This window comes from Trachypithecus francoisi, unplaced genomic scaffold (assembly GCF_009764315.1).
Source record: "Trachypithecus francoisi isolate TF-2019V2 unplaced genomic scaffold, Tfra_2.0 Lachesis_group6, whole genome shotgun sequence".
In the NCBI taxonomy this organism is placed as follows: Eukaryota; Metazoa; Chordata; class Mammalia; order Primates; family Cercopithecidae; genus Trachypithecus; species Trachypithecus francoisi.
The window spans coordinates 62942294-62964045 of record NW_022681471.1 but is presented as its reverse complement, the minus strand read 5'-3'; the positions used below and the strand labels follow the sequence as shown (position 1 = coordinate 62964045).

The 21752-nt window shown below is 37.7% G+C and overlaps 1 protein-coding gene across 1 annotated transcript; it reads right to left on the bottom strand.

Annotated features, from left to right (window-relative positions):
- Positions 1-270: 270 nt before the first annotated feature.
- Positions 271-663, bottom strand: LOC117077979 (small nuclear ribonucleoprotein G-like). Its single transcript, XM_033201515.1, has one exon. The coding sequence runs from the start codon at positions 627-629 to the stop codon at positions 399-401; it is 231 nt and encodes a 76-aa protein (XP_033057406.1). The 5' UTR covers positions 630-663; the 3' UTR covers positions 271-398.
- Positions 664-21752: the final 21089 nt, after the last annotated feature.

The following is a 21752-nucleotide window of genomic DNA, read 5'->3' as shown; positions in this document are numbered from 1 at the left end:
TACACAGCAGTATAAATAATCAACCCCACTTAAAGCCTTCCAATGCCTTTCTATTATAGGTAGAATAAAATCCAAACTGCATACCCACAAGGCTCAAGAAGATCTAGTTCTTGATGACCTCTCATACCTCATATCATACAATGCCTCCCACATGTTCAACACTCTTCAACCAGACTGACCTTGCTCTGTTCCTCTCATATATAAGGTTCTTTCCTACCTTAGGTTCTTTGCATCTGCTGTCCTCTATTCCTCAAATTATTTATTTATTTATTTGACTATTACAAAAGTTTATTTAACAAAAAGTCTAATATGAAAATGTATATGACCTAATTTTTACATCATAGTAAAACAGGTCCTATGGAGAGAGGACATGGGTTTCTCTGCTGAACAGCCATTATTTATACTCGTTCCAAGGCTTCTAAAATGATGATACTATTTCCTCGTATTACCACCATTCCAATATTGTTCTGTTGCCCACTAGTCGCCATCTCCACACATTCATCTATCACAAGGTTCATAAAGGGATCAAATCCCCGTAATATTCCTTGGACATGTCTGCCACCATTTAATTTCAATGATAACTTCTTGTCCATAAATTTTTTCAACTCGGGAGGGTGAGCTTTGCTCATGGCGTATACTCCACCGGCTCACAGACGCCTTGGAACGGAATAAATATTCTTTATTAATATCTGAACATGTCTTGCTTCTTCTTATCATTTGAACCTCAACCCAAATACTACCTCAAAGAGGTCTGTATTCATCTCCCTAATGATCTCCTCCCATCCCCTTATCCAGTTACTGTCTATTACATTACTTGGTTTTACTGTCATCATAGCAGTTATCATTACCTAACTTTTTCTTGTTTAATTTTTATATTTTGTATTCTTTTGCTGCAATGTATGCTCCACTAGGGCAGAGATGTTGATTGTCTTGTTGAATGTTGTATCCCTAGAACACCCAAAATCTTAGAATATGCCCAGCGTAGTGCGTATTTGTACAATATCAGTACATATTCATTGAATGAATGAATGAATGAATGAATGAATAAACCAAATTATAACCTGGAGAGTGACCATTAAGCCCAAAATCAAAGCAGTACTGGTGTGCTGGATGACGTTATTTGACTCGTTGAATAATTCATATGCTCCATTAGAAAAACAACATATACCCCTTCCATCATGCAGATAAATCTTTGATGGGAATTGAATACTCAGGTCAGCTGGTGAGGTCAGTCTCCACTTTGGAAAGGTCTTGAGAGACATTGAAAAATTGTCCCCTTTTTGGATGTAACCCTTCCTAAATTTCTTACAAACATAGATCTTTTCTGTTTATACATAATCTCTTTTCATGAAGCATAAAGCAATTGATTGGGGCACAGCTATTGATATACATATGTTTCTGACACTGTTCTCTGGGCACCTTGATTTAAATTTAGATATAAATTATTTGGTCTTTCATTTATTAAGTGTTGCTTTGGGTATATTATTGTCAGTATTTTAAAAATGTTCACATTTAGAAACATTACCTTAAGTTTTGGAAGATTCATTTTTTTTAGTCAATAGGTGTGTTTTTGTTTTCTTTTGTTTTGTTTTTGAGTGTCTGTCAAGGTTGCTAAACCCTCTTGTACATGCCAGTGATGCAGGAGTGACTAAGAGAGAACGTCTCATTTCATATGGTATTCTTGCTGCTGTTTATCCCATGAACTAATTACATTAATGTGTCCACAAACCAAATGCCCTGTACCGAGCTAAACTACTTTATAACACTATCAAAATAAGGTGCTTAGAGGCAAGGAAACTTGGTTTAATGGGAGACATCTAGCCACCCTAAGGAAAAACAGACAAAGACAATGTCGATTCAATTAAAATAACTGGTGAATATGCCAAAACCAAAGTCTACAAAGTTGTAATGGATTCTAGTTGTCTAATGCTCTGAAGATTACTGTTGAAACCATTTGCAGTACTGCAGCCACTAAAAGCCAAAAAAAAAAAAAAAAAAAATGGAGATAGAGTACCTCAAACGATGGTCCTTTCACTTTAAGAAACTTCTTCAACCCAATCAACAAGCAAGATCCAGTCGGGGCCTGGATGGATATTCATGATTTCAAATACACCATAGGAGATTTGGCTCTGAAATGTGACTGATTGTAACAATTTCCAACTAGGGAGTCTGAGGCTCTGAGGCACATGTGCATTAAAAAGGAAAAAGAAGAAGCAGAAGTGGAAAAGTAGAAGATACAAATCAAAATACACATTGCTTATTCTAACTGTTCTGGGTGTTGCTTTCTGAAAGTAAATAAATTTTGCAAAATTTACAGCTTAGCCTATGAGTACATTGACTAGACTTCTAACTTCCTTTGACCTCAGGTAGTACTTTTTTAAAAAAACTTAACCATATCCAGACTAAACAAAATGGGTGCCAGATCTCAAAGACAAGGCTCATAGCCAATAGTGAGGAATTCAGAATGCTTTTTTTCTGTTTTTCTATTTCTGAATTCATGCATTCTTCCAATATTTGTTGAAAACCTACTGTAGCCAGGCAAAATGATAGGCATCTGGGATACACATGGTGCCTACCTTCGTGAAGTTTACAAACTAGTGAGAGGGACAGATAATAAAGAAACCAATGACACAAAAGAAAAAGAAAGGCAAGACCAGGAGGAAAAAAGAGTCTAAGAAGAAGTAGAAATTTAGCCTCTTATGCTCTTGTATAAATTCAGATGAACCACACATGTGTCTGTTGTGTCTGAGATACCACCATTAGAGATTCATTTGAGGGGTCTCAGAAAATCTGTCAGTGTTTCCAATTTCTTCATTAAAATGGAAATATCCCTGGGATCTGGGGATACTCAGGTTCTTCAAAGAACTCAGGTTCCTTGTTATTTTCTACTATTCCATCTGGGTAAGGCCAATCCTCCTGGCAAATAAATATCAGAGAGAACCAGCTACTCAAGTTTCTGCATTCCCAAATAGCTTCTACAAATCAGCAAGACAATGAGCTCTGGTATGTCCTAATTCAAGGTTCTTTCCAAGCAATAATATGTAAGCACATGATTTATAACGTACATTAAATTTGACCAAGGTCAGTGAGAGAAACAACTGGTAAGCACCATACCTTTAAGATCTCAATAGTGTGGGCTCAATTTGACTCATTCATATGTAACCAAACTGCATTTCCCTAATGACCTCATCTTTTGTCTATGACACATACTCCTCTCACACGTCTTAGTCTTACCACACCTTCCCCCAAGATGAAGTCAGCTCAGTCAAATTTGTCACCATGCCTAATTACTATTAACTTCATGTGCATGTGTTTTTTAACTTTATGACCATAATCATAAGGGGAGTCTTATTATCAGAGTATTCAGGAATGGTTCCAGATCCATTCAGCCATTACTGAAACTTTCACCCTGACCCAAATCCCACTGCATTATTGTCTTCTCTCATGATTTTGTTCAGAAGAATGGAAAATATCCCACAGATCTCCTGGATCCTTCTCAGTTTTGTTTTTCCATAAGTTCTCATTAACTTGCATACTTTTCTAAATTTACTAGCTAAATTCCTTTCATTTCCATAAACAAATGTAATACGTTTCCCTCCTTTAGCAAGATCAATTTCTTTTTTGATTCACATGACCCATTCAAAAGTTTCTTCTTCCTACATTTATTTCTTCCTCAAAAATCAGGCTTATTTTAGTTATCTTTATAGCCATCTCAGTATTATCTAACATTGAGGTGGTAAAAAGTAGGTACCCACTGAATGTCATTGGCAAAATGTATCAACTGATATCTTATTATAGAGTAGTTGATAGATCTTTGGGAGTAAGACTTTCTAAGGAAAAGACATAGAGTGGGAAAATATATGGGGTAGGAGATGTAAAACTGGGAGACGGGGTTATAACAATGACTAACTTGTTCATTTCCATGATTCTGCTTTGGGTAGGTCCTTTCTTCCAAGGGAACATTTGGTGCTGGTTTAAAAAAATCGTTTTTGTCTCCACAGAGGAACATAAACTGTCTCCTTACCAGAAATTTAAAATGACTGAATCCAATATATTATATATATATATATATATATATATATATATATATATTTTACCTAGCTTTCTGGAATCGTAACACTAAATTAAAGTAAATAAAAAGACATGCATCAAGTATCTAACACAATGCTGGCCCAAAAGAGATGCTTGGTAAATATTAATTTCCTTCCAAATGGGGGTCAAAAGTTGTAGTAACTGACTAATCTCAAGGGCCTAGGCAACATCTCTTCTGTTTTCTGTAGAGCATTGCTTCTCAAAGTGTGGTGCTTGGACCAGTAGCATCAAAATCAACTGAGAGCTTGTAAGAAATCAGAATCCCATGCCTCACCCCAAACATACTGAAATAGATACTCTGGGGGTGGGCATTCAATTTGTGTTTTAACATGCTCTTTAGATTATTCAGGTTGGACGCTCATGTTTGAGAAGCATTACTATAGGCAGTTCTGCTTTGTTTCTCCCTTAAATGTTTTACTTTGTTTTATGTTTTAACCTGTAAGCTACCTTAAATTGCTTGGCAAAATGCCAGGATATAAACCTACCTAAAATGTATAATAAATGAACTGAATAGCTTGCCAAAGAAGATCTAAACTGGAATAGAACTCCTTCCTACAAACCTCTCCAGTACCCAAATTCCTATTCACTGTAAGTTTTACTTTAGAAAATTTAGGCCCTTTGTTTACCATTTCATATTGTCCTACTCTTCATGCTGTTAACTGAAAAAAGACTGCACTGAAACTCAAGTTGTGAGTCAGGCATGAGTTTTAATTAAGCTGTGCTGCCTAATGCTGTTCATTCCATGAAATTCTACTTCCAAACATTATTCTCTTCCAATTTTCTAATTCTCCACATTAAAACCTTCCTTTGGGTCCACCAAATAATAAATAGCATGCCTAACTACTTGAGTTGTCTTGAATAAGCATCCGATTATAGCTGCTATCTACATACAAATGGCTCTTGGCTATTAGACTTTTGAGTGTTGCATAGAAGTCTGTTTTCTGCACACACACATTCCAGCCACCTGAAATAAGAACCCAAATTTCTCAGGCACTGGTGGCTCCAGGTGGAATGGTCCTTAAATTGGTAATCTCTCTTGAAATGCTTTGGCTCATCAGGGATGTTATGCCCTTATAAGGCCTGTTGAAAATCTGCTAACAAATTAATGGTCTTAAAGGTTAAACGACAGTTTGACAAACATATGTTTAAAAGGGAAGGCACATGCCAGACCAGTGCCCTCCTGACACTCTGCCTGTTGGGGGGTAGTTAAAGCAGCATCGAATTGCAGGCTTTGGACAGTTTAAGTAACAGAAAAGAAAACAGTGTAACATGTGGCAGACACAGGCCTGCAGAGAGGAAAACAGCTAATAAAATGGCTGTGTAAAGGAAGTAAAAATTTCTTCCCTACTCAGATCTCAATACTGTTACAATAATAAACAATTATAACATCCCCTTTGCTTGCTGCACAATTAGGAATCAGCCAAACCTAATGGATGGGCTAGAGAAAACCATTGCAGGCAATGTAATTGCCAACATCTAGTTAAGTTCTGATATTTTCAAGCAGCAAGATAAGGCATGGTGAAAGAAGCATGAACTGGAAATCAGGACACTTGAGTTTTACTCCAGACTCTACTACATTTAGGCTATGTGACAGTGAGCTTCAGCTTTCTTTGAAATTTCCTCACAGAAATATATGTTACTATCATATCCTTGACTTTTACTGAGAATTGATATGACAAATGACCATATGAAAAAAATATTTGTGTGTTTAGTAAAGCCTCCATTTAAAAGGCCCCCATACACATAAACTCCAATATTTACTGAATAATAATATGGGGAAGACACTGTGGTAAGAGTTTACCTATATTATCTTACATAATGCTCAGAAAATATCCTATAAGAGAGATACTATTATCCTGATTATTACAAACAAGAAACTGAGGCTTAAAATGGCCCAAAGTATATGATATTGCTAGAATTTTAGCCTGGTTGTGCTAACACCAAATTCCATGTTTTATTCACTGTGTCTTGTGGGGTACAGATGTTCTGTTTATAAAAATTAACACGATTTATTCATTTGAGTTTTACATTACAAAGAAGTCTGTTTTTTTGGCTCAATTTATGTATTTTTATCAGATCATAAGAACTACATAACACAGTATTTTTAACTTTTGCTTTGTCTCCTTAGGAATTGAAAGCTGCATTTGGGCTCAGTTTTGGCAACCACCTTTTTGGCCTGTTCCTGATTACCATATTTCCTCCTCTTCTCCACTTCATAGCTATTGGTCTTTTCTAATTGCCATTTTTTTATGTCTTTATTTTTTATTTATATACATTTGTGGAGCACAAGTGCAATTTTGTTACATGCATGGTGGTCAACTCAAGTTTTTAAGGTATCCATCGCTCAAATGACCTACATTATATCCATTAAAAATTCATCTTTACACTTAAATTTGTAAGTTCATCAGGTATGTCTTTATATGGATTGTATTTTATTAGTTTTTCCCTAGATATGGTTTGTTCATTTAAACTATAGATTTCAAGTTCTGTTTCAGGAATTTTTTCCTATTCAAGCTTTTAATTTATTTTTACTTTTATTAGAGTAATAGTTAACTATCAAACAAAACTATAAAAATTAGTACATTTCTTACAAAAAAATAGCTGTCCCTTTCTTATCTCTCCCTAAGTCCTCAGAGATAATCTCCTTCAACAGTTGAAGGTATTTTTTCTGGCATGTAACTCCATATTTTTAAAAATGTGCTTATACTTAACACACGTTAGACCTTATCGATGTCTTATTAACTGACACGACCCTGCTATGAGTTCACCTTCCTCCATCTTCCAAATACAGTTATCACACATTATTTATTGGCTTAATAGTCATGTAAATGCTATTCACAGCTGAACTGAGGAGTGTACAATGATTATATTTCTTTGCATGCAACTTTTTTTTCTTGTTGTTTATATTTGGCTCATTATTTTCCTGGGATTGAAAGTGGCCTCCTTTTTCCACGTGCTTAGTTTCCCTTGCATCTATTGTTATTTTTCACTCATCTTCCAAGAGCATCCCAGTATAGTTTTTTTCGGAATTAACACTATCAGATTATGAATTTCTGCTTTTTAAAATGTGCTTGGTATTTGTTTTCTGAGGGTACTTGCATCTAGATCCCTCCATTTTCCTAGTCCAATCTGGACTATTTGCTCTCTAGGCTTACTGAACAATTTTAATTATAGAGATTTCTTTATCTTTCTCCTTATACCCTCCATTTTACATTTTCTTTTGCCTTAGTTTATTTTGTCATTTTCCATGAGCACACCCTCCACAAGCTTTCTAAGAAATGGTGCATGGGAGGTAAATGTTGTTTCAATGCATAATTGAATACTCCTTTATTATACTTTTTGTCTTAGTTTGGCTGACTATAGATTTTTAGATTGAAAAATAATTTCCCTGAGAATTTTGAATGCCTTCCCCCTCTCTTTTCCTTCCTGGACTCAAATTACCTCATATGTTAGACATTTGATATTACCTAAAGTCCATGAGACTCTGTTTATTTTTTTCTCTATAATTTTTCCTATATATTTTTGTGATTGGGTAATTTCTATTGAATTATCTTCAATTTTACCAACTTTTTGCTTCGTGATCTCCATTCTGCTTCATTCTGCTTGACTTCTGCTTGATTGTATTTTCCCCTCAAAATGGGTGAAATTTTCCTTACTCTTTATCAGGTTATCTTTCATTAAATTCAAATATTATACTTTTCAGTTATAAAATTTCTATAGGTAATTTTTATATTATATTTCTGCTGAGCTTTCTTGTTTTTTTACTCATTGTGAGCAAATTTCCATTTACCTCATTGAGCATTATAATAATAGAAACACTTCTTAAAAATTATTGAAAATTTTAGAAACACCTTTGCTTATATAAATTACACATATCAAAATTTATCATATTGCAAGTTAAAACTGATTTTTAAATGTAAGAATATTTATTATGATATTAGAGCAATGGTGTCATTACACATTGTAGAACCTCTGGGAAATTTCAGTGTACTATTGTGAGACAATATTTTTATGAAAATATTTTGAATTTGTAAATTCACTAAAAGGATCCCAGTTTATACTTTGAAATTACTGCTATAATGATTACTTACTTTGAAGTTTTTGACTGTTGATTCTAACATCTGGGTTGGCCTCTGTTTGATTGCATTTTCCCTTAGGAATGGGTGATGTTTTCCTGATCCCTCATATGTCAAGTAATTTTGGTTTGTATTTAAGACATGAACAATGTTATGTTGTGGAGACTTTGGATTCTGTCATATCCATATGAAGAGTGTTGATGATTTTGTTTTGGCAGGCAATTAACTTGATTACATTCCAACTGTAAACTTTGTTTTGCCTGCAGTAGACAACAGCTCCATTCTCTGCTCACTTCTTTAATTCTTTGGTTGAAAGTTATTTAAAATCTGCCTGGTGTGTGTGTGTGTGTGTGTGTGTGTATTTCTCTGTGTTTTTTTCTTTCAGGTTTTCCCCTTAACTCCCTAATTGTCATGATTTCTTCAAGACTGATTCCCTGCTTAATTTGGCAGCAAAATTTTCAGGCTTTCTATCAGAGTTTCAGCTGTGCTGTGACTAAAACCAGCTTATGCAAAAACTACAAAAATAGGAGACTCACTGAAGTCTGTCACTTCATCCAAATTTTGACTCCTCTCTTCAATTTGCCTGCTTTTTATTCATTCTCCAGAGCTCTTTTTTTTTTTTTTTTTTTATTATACTTTAAGTTCTAGGGTACATGTGCATAACGTGCAGGTTTGTTACATATGTATACTTATGCCATGTTGGTGTGCTGCACCCATCAACTCGTTAGCACCCATCAATTCATCATTTATATCATGTATAACTCCCCAATGCAATCCCTCCCTCCTCCTCCCTCCCCATGATAGGCCCCAGTGTGTGATGTTCCCCTTCCCGAGTCCAAGTGATCTCATTGTTCAGTTCCCACCTATGAGTGAGAACATGCGGTGTTTGGTTTTCTCTTCTTGTGATAGTTTGCTAAGAATGATGGTTTCCAGCTGCATCCATGTCCCTACAAAGGACGCAAACTCATCCTTTTTTATGGCTGCATAGTATTCCATGGTGTATATGTGCCACATTTTCTTAATCCAGTCTGTCACAGATGGACATTTGGGTTGATTCAAAGTCTTTGCTATGATGAATAGTGCTGCAATAAACATACGTGTGCATGTGTCTTTGTAGTAGAATAATTTATAATCCTTTGGGTATATACACAGTAGTGGGATGGCTGGGTCATATGGTACATCTAGTTCTAGATCCTTGAGGAATTGCCATACTGTTTTCCATAATGGTTGAACTAGTTTACAATCCCACCAACAGTGTAAAAGTGTTCCTATTTCTCCACATCCTCTCCAACACCTGTTGTTTCCTGACTTCTTAATGATTGCCATTCTAACTGGTGTGAGATGGTATCTCATTGTGGTTTTGATTTGCATTTCTCTGATGGCCAGTGATGATGAGCATTTTTTCATGTTTCTGTTGGCTGTATGAATGTCTTCTTTTGAGAAATGTCTGTTCATATCCTTTGCCCACTTTTTGATGGGGCTGTTTTCTTCTTGTATATTTGTTTGAGTTCTTTGTAGATTCTGGATATTAGCCCTTTGTCAGATGAGTAGGTTGCAAAAATTTTCTCCCACTCTGTAGGTTGCCTGTTCACTCTGATGGTAGTTCCTTTTGCTGTGCAAAAGCTCTTTAGTTTAATTAGATCCCATTTGTCGATTTTGGCTTTTGCTGCCGTTGCTTTTGGTGTTTTAGACAGGAAGTCCTTGCCCATGCCTATGTCCTGAATGGTACTACCTAGATTTTCTTCTAGGGTTTTTATGATATTAGGTCTAACATTTAAGTCTCTAATCCATCTTGAATTAATCTTTGTATAAGGGGTAAGGAAAGGATCCAGTTTCAGCTTTCTACTTATGGCTAGCCAATTTTCCCAGCACCATTTATTAAATAGAGAATCCTTTCCCCATTTCTTGTTTCTCTCAGGTTTGTCAAAGATCAGATGGCTGTAGATGTGTGGTATTATTTCTGAGGATTCTGTTCTGTTCCATTGGTCTATATCTCTGTTGTGGTACCAGTACCATGCTGTTTTGGTTACTGTAGCCTTGTAGTATAGTTTGAAGTCAGGTAGTGTGACGCCTCCAGCTTTGTCCTTTTGACTTAGGATTGTCTTGGCAATGCGGGCTCTTTTTTGGTTCCATATGAACTTTATTATTATTTTTTTTTCTTTTTTTATTTATTTTTATTTATTTATTTTTTATTTTATTTTTTATTAAACTTTAAGTTCTAGGGTACATGTGCATAACGTTTATATCATGTATAACTCCCCAATGCAATCCCTCCCTCCTCCCCCCTCCCCATGATAGGCCCCAGTGTGTGATGTTCCCCTTCCCGAGTCCAAGCGATCTCATTGTTCAGTTCCCACCTATGAGTGAGAACATGCGGTGTTTGGTTTTCTCTTCTTGTGATAGTTTGCTAAGAATGATGGCTTCCAGCTGCATCCATGTCCCTACAAAGGATGCAAACTCATCCTTTTTTATGGCTGCATAGTATTCCATGGTGTATATGTGCCACATTTCTTAATCCATATGAACTTTAAAGCAGATTTTTCCAATTCTGTGAAGAAACTCATTGATAGCTTGATGGCGATGGCATTGAATCTGTAAATAACCTTGGGCACTATGGCCATTTTCACGATACTGATTCTTCCTATCCATGAGCATGGTATGTTCTTCCATTTGTTTGTGTCCTCTTTGATTTCACTGAGCAGTGGTTTGTAGTTCTCCTTGAAGAGGTCCTTTACATCCCTTGTAAGCTGGATTCCTAGGTATTTTATTCTCTTTGAAGCAATTGTGAATGGAAGTTCATTCCTGATTTGGCTCTCTGCTTGTCTGTTACTGGTGTATAAGAATGCTTGTGATTTTTGCACATTAATTTTGTATCCTGAGACTTTGCTGAATTTGCTTATCAGCTTAAGGAGATTTTGGGCTGAGACGATGGGGTTTTCTAAATATACAATCATGTCATCTGCAAACAGGGACAATTTGACTTCTTCTTTTCCTAACTGGATACCCTTGATTTCTTTCTCTTGCCTGATTGCCCTAGCCAGAACTTCCAACACTATGTTGAATAGGAGTGGTGAGAGAGGGCACCCCTGTCTTGTGCCAGTTTTCAAAGGGAATTTTTCCAGTTTTTGCCCATTCAGTATGATATTAGCTGTGGGTTTGTCATAAATAGCTCTTATTATTTTGAGGTACGTTCCATCAATACCGAATTTATTGAGCGTTTTTAGCATGAAGGGCTGTTGAATTTTGTCAAAAGCCTTTTCTGCATCTATTGAGATAATCATGTGGTTCTTGTCCTTGGTTCTGTTTATATGCTGGATTACGTTTATTGATTTGCGAATGTTGAACCAGCCTTGCATCCCAGGGATGAAGCCCACTTGATCATGGTGGATAAGCTTTTTGATGTGCTGCTGAATCCGGTTTGCCAGTATTTTATTGAGAATTTTTGCATCGATGTTCATCAGGGATATTGGTCTAAAATTCTCTTTTTTTGTTGTGTCTCTGCCAGGCTTTGGTATCAGGATGATGTTGGCCTCATAAAATGAGTTAGGGAGGATTCCCTCTTTTTCTATTGATTGGAATAGTTTCAGAAGGAATGGTACCAGCTCCTCCTTGTACCTCTGGTAGAATTCAGCTGTGAATCCATCTGGTCCTGGACTTTTTTTCGTGGGTAGGCTATTAATTGTTGCCTCAATTTCAGAGCCTGCTATTGGTCTATTCAGGATTCAACTTCTTCCTGGTTTAGTCTTGGGAGAGTGTAAGTGTCCAGGAAATTATCCATTTCTTCTAGATTTTCTAGTTGATTTGCGTAGAGGCATTTATAGTATTCTCTGATGGTTGTTTGTATTTCTGTGGGGTCAGTGGTCATATCCCCTTTATCATTTTTTATTGCGTCTATTTGATTCTCTCTCTTTTCTTCTTTATTAGTCTTGCTAGCGGTCTGTCAATTTTGTTGATCTTTTCAAAAAACCAACTCCTGGATTCATTGATTTTTTGGAGGGTTTTTTGTGTCTCTATCTCCTTCAGTTCTGCTCTGATCTTAGTTATTTCTTGCCTTCTGCTAGCTTTTGAATGTGTTTGCTCTTGCCTCTCTAGTTCTTTTAATTGTAATGTTAGACTGTCCGTTTTAGATCTTTCCTGCTTTCTCTTGTGAGCATTTAGTGCTATAAATTTCCCTCTACATACTGCTTTAAATGTGTCCCAGAGATTCTGGTATGTTGTATCTTTGTTCTCATTGGTTTCAAAGAACATCTTTATTTCTGCTTTCATTTCGTTATGTACCCAGTAGTCATTCAGGAGCAGTTGTTCAGTTTCCATGTAGTTGAGCGGTTTTGATTGAGTTTCTTAGTCCTGAGTTCTAGTTTGATTGCACTGTGGTCTGAGAGACAGTTTGTTATAATTTCTGTTCTTTTGCACTTGCTGAGGAGTGCTTTACTTCCAATTATGTGGTCAATTTTGGAATAAGTGCGATGTGGTGCTGAGAAGAATGTATATTCTGTTGATTTGGGGTGGAGAGTTCTATAGATGTCTATTAGGTCCACTTGGTGCAGAGATGAGTTCAATTCCTGGATATCCTTGTTAACTTTCTGTCTCGTTGATCTGTCTAATATTGACAGTGGAGTGTTGAAGTCTCCCATTATTATTGTATGGGAGTCTAAGTCTCTTTGTAGGTCTCTAAGGACTTGCTTTATGAATTTGGGTGCTCCTGTATTGGATGCATATATATTTAGGAGAGTTAGCTCTTCCTGTTGAATTGATCCCTTTACCACTATGTAATGGCCTTCTTTGTCTCTTTTGACCTTTGATGGTTTAAAGTCTGTTTTATCAGAACTAGGATTGCAACCCCTGCTTTTTTTTGTTCTCCATTTGCTTGGTAGATCTTCCTCCATCCCTTTATTTTGAGCCTATGTATGTCTCTGCATGTGAGATGGGTCTCCTGAATACAGCAGACTGATGGGTCTTGACTCTTTATCCAGTTTGCCAGTCTGTGTCTTTTAATTGGAGCATTTAGTCCATTGACATTTAAGGTTAATATTGTTATGTGTGAACTTGATCCTGTCATTATGATATTAACTCGTTATTTTGCTCGTTAGTTGATGCAGTTTCTTCCTAGCCTCGATGGTCTTTACATTTTGGCATGTTTTTGCAATGGCTGGTACCGGTTGTTCCTTTCCATGTTTAGGGCTTCCTTCAGGGTCTCTTGTAAGGCAGCCTGGTGGTGACAAAATCTCTAAGCATTTGCTTATCTGTAAAGGATTTTATTTCTCCTTCACTGATGAAACTTAGTTTGGCTGGATATGATATTCTGGGTTACAATTCTTTTCTTTAAGGACGTGGAATATTGGCCCCCACTCTCTTCTGGCTGGCTTGTCGTTTTTGCCGAGAGATCTGCTGTTAGTCAGATGGGCTTCCCTTTGTGGGTAACCCGACCTTTCTCTCTGGCTGCCCTTAAGATTTTTTCCTTCATTTCAACTTTGGTGAATCTGGCAATTATGTGTCTTGGAGTTGCTCTTCTCAAGGAGTATCTTTGTGGCATTCTCTGTATTTCCTGAATTTCAATGTTGGCCTGCCCTACTAGGTTGGGGAAGTTCTCCTGGATGATATCCTGAGGAGGGTTTTCCAACTTGGTTCCATTTTCCCTCTCACTTTCAGGCACCCCAATCAGACGTAGATTTGGTCTTTTTACATCATCCCATACTTCTTGCAGGCTTTGTTCATTTCTTTTTCTTCTTTTTTTTTCTTTTGGTTTCTCTTCTTGCTTCATTTCATTCATTTGATCTTCAATCGCTGATACTCTTTCTTCCAGTTGATCGAGTCGGTTACTGAAGCTTGTGCATTGTTTTTTTTTTTTTTTTTTTTTTTCTTTTTTTTTTTTTTTTTTATATACTTTAAGTTCTAGGGTACATGTGCATGACGTTTATATCATGTATAACTCCCCAATGCAATCCCTCCCTCCTCCCCCTCCCCATGATAGGCCCCAGTGTGTGATGTTCCCCTTCCCGAGTCCAAGTGATCTCATTGTTCAGTTCCCACCTATGAGTGAGAACATGCGGTGTTTGGTTTTCTCTTCTTGTGATAGTTTGCTAAGAATGATGGATTCCAGCTGCATCCATGTCCCTACAAATGACGCAAACTCATCCTTTTTGATGGCTGCATAGTATTCCATGGTGTATATGTGCCACATTTTCTTAATCCAGTCTGTCACAGATGGACATTTGGGTTGATTCCAAGTCTTTGCTATTGTGAATAGTGCCGCAATAAACATACGTGTAGCTTGTGCATTTGTCACGTATTTCTCGTGTCATGGTTTTCATCTCTGTCATTTCGTTTATGATCTTCTCTGCATTAATTAGTCTAGCTGTCAATTCTTCACTCTTTTTTCAAGATTTTTAGTTTCTTTGCGCTGGGTACGTAATTCCTCCTTTAGCTCTGAGAAGTTTGATGGACTGAATCCTTCTTCTCTCATCTCGTCAAAGTCATTCTCTGACCAGCTTTGATCCGTTGCTGGCGATGGGCTGCGCTCCTTTGCAGGGGGAGATGCACTCTTATTTTTTGAATTTCCAGCTTTTCTGCCCTGCTTCTTCCCCATCTTTGTGGTTTTATCTGTCTCTGGTCTTTGATGATGGTGACGTACTGATGGGGTTTTCGTGTTGCTGTCCTTCCTGTTTGATAGTTTTCCATCTGACAGTCAGAAGGACTGTCTGTTGGTCTGTTGGAGATTGCTTGAGGTCCACTCCAGACCCTGTTTGCCTGGGTATCAGCAGCAGAGGTTGCCGAAGATAGAATATTGCTGAACAGCGAGTGTACCTGTCTGATTCTTCCTTTGGAAGTTTCCTCTCAGGGGTGTCTCCACCCTGTGAGGTGTGGGGTGTCAGACTGCCCCTAGTGGGGGATGTCTCCCAGCTAGGCTACTCAGGGGTCAGGGACCCACCTGAGCAGACAGTCTGTCCGTTCTCAGATCTCAACCTCCACGTTGGGAGATCCACGGCTCTCCCCAAAGCTGTCAGACAGAGTCGTTCGCGTCTGCACTGGCCCCCGCTGCTTCCCCTATTGGACTTCAGCTGTGCACTGTCCCCAGAGATGGAGTCTACAGAGACAGGCAGGCTTCCTTGAGCTGCTGTGAGCTCCACCCATTCCGTGCTTCCCAGCAGCTTTGTTTACCTACTTAAGCCTCAGCAATGGTGGGCGCCCCTCCCCCAGCCTCGCTGCTGCCTTGCGGATAGATCGCTGCAGACTGCTGTGTTAGCAGTGAGGGAGGCTCCGTGAGCGTGGGCCCCTCCCGGCCAGGTGTGGGATATATTCTCCTGGTGTGCCTGTTTCCTTAAACCTCAGTATTGGGGTGGGAGTTACCCGATTTTCCAGGTGTTGTGTGTCTCAGTTCCCCTGGCTAGGAAAACGGATTTCCTTCCCCCTTGAGCTTCCAGGTGAGGCGATGCCTCGCTCTGCTTCAGCTCTCGCTGGTCAGGCTGCAGCAGCTGACCAGCACCTATTGTCTGGCACTCCCTAGTGAGATGACCCCAGTACCTCAGTTGAAAATGCAGAAATCACCGGTCTTCTGTGTCGCTCGCGCTGCGAGTTGGAGACTGGAGCTGTTCCTATTCGGCCATCTTGCTCCGCCTCTCTCCAGAGCTCTTAAATGGATATTTTGTGTATATTTCCCAGAGTTTATATTTATATATGCAGCAGAGTCAGCGTATTATTGACTTACACCTCCAAACTATAAGTGAAATTTGCATGTCCTTAAAGCCTTCCCAAAACGCTCTTTTCAGATGGAATTTATGATCCTTTCTCCCCTATGAGTTATATCTGTAGATGTTTTATGCTGTATATTTAATTTATCATATTAAATTTTAATTATTTTTTGACATTTCTATCTCCCCAACAATACTGGACAAGGCCTTAACTTTTCTGTTTTCATAATCACAATAGGTTCTCAAGGAATGAACTGGACAAATTAAGTAATGAGCATTTCAGACAAAAGCAATGAATATGTATAGATCCTGTGGAGATGGGAGCATCACACATTAAAGGATCTGAAAGACACACCTTGTGGCTAAATCACAGAAAGTAAATGAGAGTGTACTATGAGATGAGAACGAAAAGATAATACGACCAGACCTTGCAAGGATTTATAGGACACGTTAAGAATTTTGTTTTTGTCTAAAGAGCATTCAGAAGTATTTTAAGCCACGTAAAGTTGGGCAGTGGCAGATCAGACTTCTTTTTAAAATCAAATGTCTTCCAGCTTTATTGGCGATTGGAGATTGAATAGCTAGCAGACCAGAATGGATGGAGGTGTACCAGTCAGGAGGCTACTGTGGAAATCTAGGGAAGAGATGATACTTCAGAATGGGGTGGAGTTAGAATAAAGTGGATAATTCAGGAAGTATTTAGTGTATACTAGCTCTAAAATCTAGAATGGATTACTAGTATCTGGAAAGAATTGTATATAGCTAAATATAATTGAAGTAGATTGAAAAGCACATTGATAATGTACCAGTATTATACAGGGGAGCCTTTTCTAAATATGAGTAAGTAGAAAGATTCATTGTTTTTCCACATTATCTAACTCTGATTCAGAAGTAGAAACTTGGTACCCACCAGAAAACCAGGAAACTGTCACTATATTGCATAAATGCCACATACTGTGGCAGCCAGAGGGCATTTTTTTCTATTCCCTGCATCCATATAGATACATCCCTGTATCAAGTCAAAATCGTGTTTCTCAGAAAATAACAATATATTGCTCTGTGAACGTGTAACAAAGTATGGTAGTGGGGCTGAAAAAGAAAAAAAGTTATGGTAGCAGTGCATACTGGGAACTGAAATATTTTATGTTCTCCCTCTGTTCTGAATGTCAGAAAATCAGGAATGTTGAGTAGGATATATCCTTTAAGTTTAGGAGAATTGTAATAGATGAATTCTTGATATTAATCTTAGAACTATACCCAGATATATGCATTTCATTCTGTTGTTCAGCTGTGCATCTTAGAAGGGGATTTAACCAACACCAAGTAGACAAATTTAAATAAGGTACATTCTAATCAGTCTTTCTGTTGATAAACACAGGGACAAGAAAAAACAAAACAAACAAATTTTAAAAACCCTCCAGGAGAAAGTTAAGGTAAGATGACCCTGAAGATTAAAAAGAAAAAAGATATCAATGTATTTTTTTTTCATATGAAGCAAGATCCAGAAGTTATACAGAATACATGAACAGATAAAAACCACAATAACATTGAATAAAAGCAGAGATGAATGAACTAGATTCCAAGACAGAGAACTAGATTACAAAGCAGGAATTATAGGAAAACTAAAAATGCATTTGACAAAATTTTAAAAATCTAACCTAGAGTCAGTAAAAAGTACTGCAATAGAAGAGTAGACAAAGTTGAGACATTCTCTCAATAAACATTAAGAGAATAAGGAGAATAAAGATATGAAACAAGATGACAGAGAACATTAGATATGAAAGACAATGAATTAAACTGCAATCTAATCACTATTTTAGAAAAATACTGAATCATTAGAGCAAAAACAATAATCAAATATATAATTGAGGGAACATTAGGTGAATTTAAAGCCTCAGTATTTAGATGAAAAAAACTTACCATGTTTCAAGATAAATCAGAAAAAAAACCCACAACCCAGAATTTCATATCCAGCCAAACTAAGCTTCATCAGTGAAGGAGAATAAAATCCTTTACAGATAAGCAAATGCTTAGAGATTTTGTCACCACCAGGCCTGCCTTACAAGAGACCCTGAAGGAAGCCCTAAACATGGAAAGGAACAACCGGTACCAGCCATTGCAAAAACATGCCAAAATGTAAAGAACATCGAGGATAGGAAGAAATTGCATCAACTAACGAGCAAAATAACCAGTTAATATCATAATGACAGGATCAAGTTCACACATAACATATTAACCTTAAATGTCAATGGACTAAATGCTCCAATTAAAAGACACAGACTGGCAAACTGGATAAAGAGTCAAGACCCATCAGTCTGCTGTATTCAGGAGACCCATCTCACATGCAGAGACATACATAGGCTCAAAATAAAGGGATGGACGAAGATCTACCAAGCAAATGGAGAACAAAAAAAAGCAGGGGTTGCAATCCTAGTCTCTGATAAAACAGACTTTAACCATCAAAGATCAAAAGAGACAAAGAAGGCCATTACATAATGGTAAAGGATCAATTCAACAGGAAGAGCTAACTCTCCTAAATATCTATGCACCCAATACAGGAGCACCCAGATTCATAAAGCAAGTCCTTAGAGACCTACAAAGAGACTTAGACTCCCATACAATAATAATGGGAGACTTCAACACTCCACTGTCAATATTAGACAGATCAACGAGACAGAAAGTTACAAGGATATCCAGGAATTGAACTCATCTCTGCACCAAGCGGACCTAATAGACATCTATAGAACTCTCCACCCCAAATCAACAGAATATACATTCTTCTCAGCACCACATCGCACTTATTCCAAAATTGACCACATAATTGGAAGTAAAGCACTCCTCAGCAAATGTACAAGAACAGAATTATAACAAACTGTCTCTCAGACCACAGTGCAATCAAACTAGAACTCAGGACTAAGAACTCAATCAAAACCGCTCAACTACATGGAAACTGAACAACCTGCTCCTGAATGACTACTGGGTACATAACAAAATGAAAGCAGAAATAAAGATGTTCTTCGAAACCAATGAGAACAAAGATACAACATACCAGAATCTCTGGGACACATTTAAAGCAGTGTGTAGAGGGAAATTTATAGCACTAAATGCCCACAAGAGAAAGCAGGAGAGATCTAAAATGGACACTCTAACATCACAATTAAAAGAACTAGAGAGGCAAGAGCAAACACATTCAAAAGCTAGCAGAAGGCAAGAAATAACTAAGATCAGAGCAGAACTGAAGGAGATAGAGACACAAAAAACCCTCCAAAAAATCAATGAATCCAGGAGTTGGTTTTTTGAAAAGATCAACAAAATTGACAGACCGCTAGCAAGACTAATAAAGAAGAAAAGAGAGAGGAATCAAATAGTCGCAATAAAAAATGATAAAGGGGATATCACCACCGACCCCACAGAAATACAAACAACCATCAGAGAATACTATAAATGCCTCTACGCAAATCAACTAGAAAATCTAGAAGAAATGGATAATTTCCTGGACACTTACACTCTCCCAAGACTAAACCAGGAAGAAGTTGAATCCCTGAATAGACCAATAGCAGGCTCTGAAATTGAGGCAACAATTAATAGCCTACCCACCAAAAAAAGTCCAGGACCAGATGGATTCACAGCTGAATTCTACCAGAGGTACAAGGAGGAGCTGGTACCATTCCTTCTGAAACTATTTCAATCAATAGAAAAAGAGGAATCCTCCCTAACTCTTTTATGAGGCCAACATCATCCTGATACCAAAGCCTGGCAGAGACACAACAAAAAAAGAGAATTTTAGACCAATATCCCTGATGAACATCGATGCAAAAATTCTCAATAAAATACTGGCAAACCGGATTCAGCAGCACATCAAAAAGCTTATCCACCATGATCAAGTGGGCTTCATCCCTGGGATGCAAGGCTGGTTCAACATTCGCAAATCAATAAACGTAATCCAGCATATAAACAGAACCAAAGACAAGAACCACATGATTATCTCAATAGATGCAGAAAAGGCTTTTGACAAAATTCAACAGCCCTTTATGCTAAAAACGCTCAATAAATCGGTATTGATGGAACGTACCTCAAAATAATAAGAGCTATTTATGACAAACCCACAGCTAATATCATACTGAATGGGCAAAAACTGGAAAAATTCCCTTTGAAAACTGGCACAAGACAGGGATGCCCTCTCTCACCACTCCTATTCAACATCGTGTTGGAAGTTCTGGCTAGGGCAATCAGGCAAGAGAAAGAAATCAAGGGTATCCAGTTAGGAAAAGAAGAAGTCAAATTGTCCCTGTTTGCAGATGACATGATTGTATATTTAGAAAACCCCATTGTCTCAGCCCAAAATCTCCTTAAGCTGATAAGCAACTTCAGCAAAGTCTCAGATACAAATTAATGTGCAAAAATCACAAGCATTCTTATACACCAGTAACAGACAAGCAGAGAGCCAAATCAGGAATGAACTTCCATTCACAATTGCTTCAAAGAGAATAAAAAAAACCTAGGAATCCAGCTTACAAGGGATGTAAAGGACCTCTTCAAGGAGAACTACAAACCACTGCTCAGTGAAATCAAAGAGGACACAAACAAATGGAAGAACATACCATGCTCATGGATAGGAAGAATCAATATCGTGAAAATGGCCATACTGCCCAAGGTTATTTATAGATTCAATGCCATCCCCATCAAGCTACCAATGAGTTTCTTCACAGAATTGGAAAAAACGGCTTTAAAGTTCATATGGAACCAAAAAAGAGCCCGCATTGCCAAGACAATCCTAAGTCAAAAGGACAAAGCTGGAGGCGTCACGCTACCTGACTTCAAACTATACTACAAGGCTACAGTAACCAAAACAGCATGGTACTGGTACCACAACAGAGATATAGACCAATGGAACAGAACAGAGTCCTCAGAAATAATACCACACATCTACAGCCATCTGATCTTTGACAAACCTGAGAGAAACAAGAAATGGGGAAAGGATTCTCTATTTAATAAATGGTGCTGGGAAAATTGGCTAGCCATAAGTAGAAAGCTGAAACTGGATCCTTTCCTTACCCCTTATACGAAAATTAATTCAAGATGGATTAGAGACTTAAATGTTAGACCTAATACCATAAAAACCCTAGAAGAAAATCTAGGTAGTACCATTCAGGACATAGGCATGGGCAAGGACTTCATGTCTAAAACACCAAAAGCAACGGCAGCAAAAGCAAAAATTGACACATGGGATCTAATTAAACTAAAGAGCTTTTGCACAGCTAAAGAAACTACCATCAGAGTGAACAGGCAACCTACAGAATGGGAAAAAATTTTTGCAACCTACTCATCTGACAAAGGGCTAATATCCAGAATCTACAAAGAACTCAAACAAATATACAAGAAAAAAACAAACAACCCCATCAAAAAGTGGGGAAAGGATATGAACAGACATTTCTCAAAAGAAGACATCCATACAGCCAACAGACACATGAAAAAATGCTCATCATCACTCGCCATCAGAGAAATGCAAATCAAAACTACAATGAGATACCATCTCACACCAGTTAGAATGGCAATCATTAAGAAGTCAGGAAACAACAGGTGTTGGAGAGGATGTGGAGAAATAGGAACACTTTTACACTGTTGGTGGGATTGTAAACTAGTTCAACCATTATGGAAAACAGTATGGCGATTCCTCAAGGATCTAGAACTAGATGTACCATATGACCCAGCCATCCCACTACTGGGTATATACCCAAAGGATTATAAATTACTCTACTACAAAGACACATGCACACGTATGTTTATTGCGGCACTATTCACAATAGCAAAGACTTGGAATCAACCCAAATGTCCATCTGTGACAGACTGGATTAAGAAAATGTGGCACATATACACCATGGAATACTATGCAGCC